This window comes from Tarenaya hassleriana, unplaced genomic scaffold, assembly GCF_000463585.1.
Source record: "Tarenaya hassleriana unplaced genomic scaffold, ASM46358v1 Cleome11, whole genome shotgun sequence".
Lineage (NCBI taxonomy): Eukaryota > Viridiplantae > Streptophyta > Magnoliopsida > Brassicales > Cleomaceae > Tarenaya > Tarenaya hassleriana.
In genome coordinates, this window is record NW_010961290.1 from 869,097 (window position 1) to 876,932 (window position 7,836).

General features: G+C 35.3%; 2 protein-coding genes across 5 annotated transcripts in view; one reads left to right on the forward strand and one right to left on the reverse strand.

The window, feature by feature from the left end:
- Positions 1–1,743: 1,743 nt before the first annotated feature.
- Positions 1,744–3,917, forward strand: LOC104805248 (myb family transcription factor EFM-like). Its single transcript, XM_010529745.2, has 5 exons — positions 1,744–1,990; positions 2,396–2,682; positions 2,771–2,993; positions 3,132–3,208; positions 3,442–3,917. Exons 1-5 carry the CDS (start codon positions 1,849–1,851, stop codon positions 3,760–3,762), a joined length of 1,050 nt encoding a protein of 349 aa, XP_010528047.1. The 5' UTR covers positions 1,744–1,848; the 3' UTR covers positions 3,763–3,917.
- A 2,473-nt stretch (positions 3,918–6,390) lies between these two features.
- Positions 6,391–7,836, reverse strand: part of LOC104805249 (serine/threonine-protein phosphatase 2A 65 kDa regulatory subunit A beta isoform) — a 5,388-nt gene continuing 3,942 nt past the window's right edge. For all 4 annotated transcript variants that reach the window (XM_010529748.1, XM_010529746.1, XM_010529749.1 and 1 more), the window contains 6 exons: positions 7,733–7,816; positions 7,456–7,638; positions 7,270–7,362; positions 6,959–7,098; positions 6,784–6,850; positions 6,391–6,706 (listed from right to left, as the gene is read on the reverse strand). In XM_010529748.1, the coding sequence (XP_010528050.1) occupies positions 6,587–6,706; positions 6,784–6,850; positions 6,959–7,098; positions 7,270–7,362; positions 7,456–7,638; positions 7,733–7,816 (687 nt within the window). In that variant the 3' untranslated portion in view covers positions 6,391–6,586. The remainder of the gene's footprint in view (positions 6,707–6,783; positions 6,851–6,958; positions 7,099–7,269; positions 7,363–7,455; positions 7,639–7,732; positions 7,817–7,836) is intronic.

Genomic DNA, 7,836 nt, shown 5'->3' on the forward strand with positions numbered 1-7,836 from the left:
TTTTTTTGGGTTTCTAAACTCGAAATAGTTTACTTGAAATTGGCGGCCGAATCGAAATAAAATAAACATAGATAAATGACAGGTTATTAATTAATTCAAAATGACATGGAATATAATTTGTCTTATATACGAGCCCATAAATAGACAGGCCCATTGGGCTTGAAAACTGAGAAGTAAGTTTTACGACAGAAGATCACACGATGTCGTTTTGTTGTGGCTGTGATCGCGTGTCATAACCCTAACCGCTAAATTCGGCTTTTGGAGTCTCTGAAGGGACAAATAAGCCCAACGGTGAATTGTCTAGTATATGATTATGCCAACCAAATTTCATAATTAAGAATTAATTTCGATCTAATCTAGACAGATTAGTTCAATAATAATCGGATTCCATTGCAAGAGACGACGATTATCTCGTTAAAAGTCACAGAAGACGTTCACACGTTTTATATACTTTAATATTAAAAAAACATTAAGATTTAATCCTTTTCTAAATCCGGATAGATACATGCTTAAATATCTTAGATTTCGTTTATCGTTTGATTCGATTTTTAGTTTTTTAAAAAACTATCATTATTTCTGTACCATTGACCATTGTATCAAAATTATATTCCAATTCAACTTAAATTTAGTTTTATTAAAAATATTCATTTTCTAAAAAAAAATAGTTTACTTCCGGTTTTTGGCCCTTCAGTTATATATTTTGAGTCTTTCGAATTTCGATACATTACAACACGTTATCATGTTCGTATTTACTCGGTAAGAATACTGAAAATAATTACACGTCAAACGCTTCCTTTTAGCTGTACGGATATAGACACAATACATATATATATACATATACACATGAAAATTCTAATGGATATAATGAAATTAACAAGGTCAAGATTCTATGACATTTTAAGTTTTCAAATGTAAAACCGAATGGATAAAGGGGCCAAATTTCGGACGGAATACATTAATTTAATTATATGTTTTTGTTATGTGGCCTTTTTTAATTTCTTCTCCCATGTTTCGGCTTCTTCATGAAGAGACGTTTGGCTTTTCATTTTTTTGATACAAATGTATTTCAACATTTTGTCTGCATGCACGTTCAGTTTTGTCAGACCCATGTTGCGTTTCCATATTCTTACCCGTCCTATTTAAATTTATTCATAAATAATAATTAAAAGTGGAAATTTGATCCTAAATACATAAAAAGAAAATATAGAAAATATCACTTGGATCTTTTGCATTTTATTTTTGTTTCATATGTGTTGAATTAATGTGAAACGATCGTCTGCTAGTTTATTATAAAGTTTAATATTCTATCCCTCGATGCGTAAACTAAATCAAAACATAGTTAAAAAAAATTCATATTCGTTAATTCATACTTATCCAATCAACCTGCAATTTGATGTTAGATCATTCGTCATTCATATATATATGTATACACACACAAAAATCGTAATCTTAGATATTTTGACCATATATATAAAATATGATATACTAACCAATTTACTCGGTGTTGCACCAACTTGTACAAATAAAATTTGGAATCACATCGCCGAATATTCACCATGGAATATTCACCACCCCCTATCTACTACTAGTACAAGACATATCCCTTCATATTCTAATCGAGCAATCAATCGATTCTCTCTCTTCGTACATATGCATATATATATATATATGTATAGAAGCAAGATTCGTCTTGTAACGCGACGTCCCGACTTCGGCTTCTCTCCCTCATAGGATCCTTCACAGGCTCCATAGAGCCATATATTATCTTTCCTTCTCCTTGTAAATTAATAGGAAAAACGTCCTTGTCTTATCGTTGTATATAAAGGTGGGTTTAAGCCCTAAAGAAGCATGATTAAGAGCATAAACAACATGGAATATTCCCAAAAGCTTCAAAGATGCGGAGAGTACATCGAAGCCCTTCAAGAAGAACGTAGCAAGATCCTCGTTTTCCAACGCGAACTTCCTCTTTGCTTAGATCTTGTTACTCAAGGTACGTATGTATTTTATGTGTGTGTCTGCATTTCATATATATAGATCTGTTTTATACAATCTTTGTTGTTTATATATATGAACATATTCCTCCCCTGTCTTTCTCGTCCCTATTGTTTTGGATTCGAGATTCTTGTTCGTCCAAGTTGCATGAGATCAAATGTGTGTTTCTATTATGTACTTGTTTGTTTATGTATGACTTTTGTAATCTATACATTACCACCGCCATCTTTTTCCCTTTTGGATGTTTTGACATATATTAGCAATATATAGCAAGATGTATTATATAGTGGAGTGATAATGAAAACCTCCAATACTTTATAAGATTTGGTATATTATAGAAAATATGGGTTTTTAGATCTGAATTCTTTTTAAATTATAATTTTTTTTTGCATCTGAAATGCAGCGATAGAGGCATGTAAAAGAGAGATATCGGGAACGACGACGGAGAACGTGAACGGCCAATCAGAGTGTTCGGAGCAAACAACCGGCGAGTGTGGTGGTCCTGTCTTGGAAGAGTTCATCCCCATCAGGCCACCATCTTCATCCCATGATGATGGTGGTGATGATGATGATGATGGTGATGAACACGAATCTCACCATTCCAACGAAAAATCCGACGACAATAACACAAAATCCGACTGGCTCAAATCTGCTCAGCTTTGGAACCAACCCGTTCCGACTCCTGCAGAGGTAGGGTTTTGGTTTATGTTTTTTATGTGAATGGTTACCATTTGGAGCCATTGAATAGCAATCTTAAGCTTGCGCTTTGTGTCTTTAGGAACGCCCGCAAGAGAAAGAGGCGGTGGATGAGGTGAAGAGCAACGGCGACGAGAACAGGAAAATTCCGGCAACGGAAGGAAGCGGCGGCTGCGGCGGCGGAGGCTGTCAGAAAAATGAGCCGGAGAAAGAAAGCGGAGGGAAGAGGAAGCAGAGACGGTGTTGGTCGCAATATTTGCACCGACGCTTCTTGAACGCTCTTCAACAGCTCGGCGGTGCTCATGGTGCGTTTGCGTTTTGCGTTTTGAGTTCTATAACCCTTACCCTTTTTTCCAGAATATTGATTTTTTTTTACGTTAGGGTTTGAGAAAATTAATTAATTAAATTTAATTTTTGGTGTTTTTTCCCGAATGGTTTTGCAGTTGCTACGCCTAAACAGATTAGGGAGGTGATGAAGGTTGACGGATTAACAAACGATGAAGTGAAAAGCCATTTGCAGGTTGGAATTTGATATTTATTGAAATGTATGTATGTGATTAAAAAGCCATTACAATTCCCAATCAAGCTCACAAATTTGATTATGAATAATATATATATATATATATATATATATATATATGGAGAGAGAGAATACATGCGCTTTGAAGATAATATAAATCCCGAAAAAAAAACACAGAGAAATAATTGGACCTAAATATATATTTTCTTCGTTTTTTTTTTGCATGATCTCAGAAGTATAGGTTACATACAAGAAGGCCGAGCCAAACAGTCCCTAACAAAGGAAGCCAACAAGCGCCTCATTTTGTGGTGGTAGGGGGCATGTGGGTCCCACAAACAGACTACGCCTCGGCCAAGTCCGCCGTGGCCACGTCAGCCACCGCCGGAATATACGGCGCCGCCATGCCGCCGCAGTGGCCGAGCCACTCTAATAATTTTGGGCCGTTGATTTCGCAAGACAGATCGACATGTGGTCGTGAAGGAGAGGCTCGATGTGGTTCACCGGTGATGTCGTCTTCTACGCGCCCTAACGTCAAAGATGGGAAAAAATCATAAACCTAATTATTTTTTCACACGATATATGTACATTCCTTGATTAATATTGTTAACTTTTTTTTAAAAAAAAAAATCTCAAAGTTATATATAGCGTGTTAATAGGGTGTATGTATAGGTTTTTTGCAATGAATGAACAGCATTATACTTTGGATAAATTAATGCATTGTCTGCTACGTTTTTATTTCATCTTCTTGTTGTTCGTTTAACTTTTTTTTTCCTCTCAAATTTCAGAGGAGGTGATTCTTTTGTAAAAGAGTATAGAAATCAAGAAAATTGAACCTTCTTTATGCAAGCGTTGAGCATTACAAAACAGGTTATACTACGATATATATACATTATATGTATATATATAAAATACCTTATACTTCTTTCGAGAAAAACAATAAGACCCGGAAGCTAAAAGACCTTTATACACACTCTTAGAGGATGAATGAGCATATATATGAGTCGAATATACCGGAATCCGAAGAGCATATATATGTATATATTGCTATATCTATATGTAAAAAATTAAATATAAACTTTATAGTTTTCCTTTTTTTTTTTTGGTTTCACGATGCTGCTTGAATATTAATACAAACGTGCACGTTAGCTGCCATCTCCTTGTGGTAGAGTATATTCTCTTGCGAGACTTTTCACTTTCGTTTCTTTTTCTTTTAGTATTATTATTATTGGTTTATGTGGCTGAAGTTACATAGACGGATCTCCAAGAATCTTGAATTGTCTGAAAGATTCCTCATTTCATTAGTTTTTTTTTTGTTAAATACCACCATTTAATTACACAACTGTGGGTCCCACTTGAAATAGTAGTCGGCCGTCTAGGTTCAGCTGCATGTGTCCCTAGGCCCCAAGCGACCGATTTCGCTTAATTATTTTACGTGATATAAATAAAGGATCATTTGAATTTAATTAAAGCTTAATTAGATTAATTAATGTGCACCTAAACTAATGAACACAAAAGCATAGGATATTTTGCTCAAACAAGAAAGGGCGAAGAGCAACTTCACGGTTGAATAACTTACGATCGTATATCACACACAAATCACACATACATGAGTGATATCATCGATCAAATTCAAACCCCGAAAAATTATATTCGTTACCGTTTTGATAGCTAGTAACCTTATAGTGTCAACCGTTATAGATTTCCTTTTTTTTTGTAATAATTGTAGGATTCGTAAATAATTACGAAATTAGAATCACTATATTAATCCTAAAACGGTCACTTTCATGATGATCTTTCGGTGAATTTATTAATCCAAAATCGAAATTAGCGTAGAATTAAAAAGTATATATAGCTTTGAATATCTTATCTTTCAGGAATACAAAAGTTAGAAATATCTAGTGAAACTGTTGATCGTTTTCTTGAAAAGAATGAATCATTGTCGGATTAGAAAACTGAATGGATCTTATCTTTTGCTTATGATTATAATGTAGATTTCATGACAAAGGCAAGTAGATTCACATATGTAAACATTGCGTGATTGACTGTTCTATATTTTATTATAATTCTTATCTTAATGAATACTTTAATATAAGATATGGATATCACCGTTACTAGTTCCATTTTGAATATTTTATATTTCTTCCACAAAATGTCAAACAAAACATTTCATGTAAATTTTAAAAGCGTTTTACTCTCGCAAAATATGTAATATATATATAGTCTATATAGGTCCAAAACACCGGGATTCCGATTAGGGATTGCACAAGATTTGATTAATATATATATTAATTAGGAATGGGATAAGCTTAATTAAGCAGAGTTTAGTGTGACCTTTCCCTTGTGTTAAAGGCCAAAACGGCCCTTGATGCTTACTTAAGGACCAATACAATCTAAAACATGGGCAAAAATACAAACAATTAAGCAACATTCACCTCAATGTTTGATCTTGGTGTGTAGCTATTACATTAAAAACATTATATGCATGGAATATTCGGCTTGGCCTAACTTAAATATCACTAATCTACCATTAAACACATTTGATATATGCTTTGAAGAAATACTTAAAGTACGTGCTGATCTTGTTTCCATCTTCTCTTGATGAGACCAAAAGTAGATCAAGTTGGACACTGCGATAGTCATATGGCAACGAAGAAGGATATTTAGTCTTTTTAAAAAATTATTTTCCGTGCTCGTAATGAAAAGGTTGAACTCATATAATATACCCTGATTAACATGGTTAGATATTTGTTTAGCCATAAAAAATCATTATAATTTTGAATACTATGCGAAAATAATGAATTAAATACTTGTATATAAATAAAGATACGTCAAAGATATGCTCTTACCTTGAGTTCAAATCTAAACGTGGGAAGAGACATTCACATCTTCTCTGATTCTGGGGAAGATGTAGTTGGACAAAAAACCTGATGAACTTCCGGATTATAAAAAAAAATGCTAAAAACTTAAAGGGTCATATTATTAGTTATGTGCAGAGTAGCAAAATCTTTTATTTTTAAAAAAATTAATTTTATTCCCTTTTCATGTCGTGTTAAAAACAATATTGGACTCAATCTGCTTTGATATGGGCCAGATTACTTTAGACCCATTTATGGCTTAATTCGAAAAGATAGAGACAAAGCTCCGTTTGGGCCAGATTACGTACGGCATAAGACAAATTGGAAGATGACTAAAAAAGTAACGGAACTCGTATAAACACAGAGATGCAGATATTAGCAGCAGAGACAAAGCTCCGTACGATTCATGCGTGCAAAAATTAAAACAAGACAAAGGTTACTACACTAACATAAGCATATATGGATGGACTGTAACCCAACCAAAGAGAACAGAAACATTGGCCGGAGAATAAGAGAAAGGTCTCTAGCTAGACATCATCACATTGTCAACAGATTGGATAGCTTGGTTAGCGTAAAACCTGACATCGACATCAGGGTCCTCGCTCAGCTCCACGAGGCACGGTCGGACCGTCTTCTCCACCGCCTTTCCACCCCCAAAAAAAAAATGTTCAGAATCAATCATATGGACATGAAAAAGGGTGGTCGCATTTCTATTCTTACCGATTGGTCGACGATCGGAATGAGTGACTGCAGTACTTTGGCGACGTTAAACTTGATGTTTGGAACTCTGGGCGAAAAAGTGATAGAATTGTGTGACTTAAGAACATGTTCAAGAATTGTGTGACTTAAGAACATGTTGTGAGGTGATGTTTCGTTTTTCGAGTTAAAGATCTACCTGTCTTTGGATGCAGTTATGACCACGGGCAAGAGTTTGGAGCAGGTGATCTCTGAGCCCATGACGGGTGCAAGAAGAGAGATGGCTCGGAGAATGGTCATCCGGTATAGATAGTGCGGGTTGTTAATCATCTCGAGGACCTGCAGATTCCATGTGCATCAGAAATTTCCATACTTTAAAGGTAAAAGTCTTAATCATATCAATATGTATGAGAAAGAATAACTTCTGCTATGCTTTCGATCCCATAATTGATATTGATATAGGCTTGAATGTAAGCAGTCAAAGTTCCATGCTATTGCTTAGGGACAAACCAGAGGAACTATATGTTGCATTGCCCACTCTGGACCAAACTCCTCGGCCAGACGCTTGAGATTGTTTGCAGCAGCGTCACGGATCGAGTGAACCTGCCATAAACATCCATATAAGTATTTACCGGTAGAAAAGGGGAATTGTTTTCTCGGATAAACTCTCTCGAGAAGGGAAGGGAGTGTAGAAACCTTGTCTTGTAACCATTGCATGCAAAGAGCACCGAGTTTGTCGTCAAAAAAGCCAACTCCTAACTGACTGGCCAACAACGGAATATATTCGATTATTGCAAGTCGTACTCTCCAGTGTCTATCTTCAGCAAGTTCTACAATGGCGGGTAACAAGGACTGTGATAGTAGATCGATTCCAATAACCTGCCAAAATAAAATCACAAAGATTATCATCTAAAAGTTGACTATAGTTACCCATAACTGCCAAAAAAATAGGTAAGTCTGGTCAAAACAAGACCTGATTCACTTGGTCAAGTTTGCTGATAATGTTCAAGCGTACATCAGGGAATTCGTCCTTCAGAAGGGAAAGAAAGATCGGAAGCAGAGGAATGGCAGCAATGA

Coding starts and splice junctions, on each gene's coding strand:
- LOC104805248 (XM_010529745.2), top strand. CDS start 1,849: ATGATTAAGAGCATAAACAACATGGAATATTCCCAAAAGCTTCAAAGA. Junction 2,994..3,131: donor ACAGCTCGGCGGTGCTCATG/GTGCGTTTGCGT, acceptor ATGGTTTTGCAG/TTGCTACGCCTAAACAGATT. Junction 3,209..3,441: donor AAGTGAAAAGCCATTTGCAG/GTTGGAATTTGA, acceptor GCATGATCTCAG/AAGTATAGGTTACATACAAG.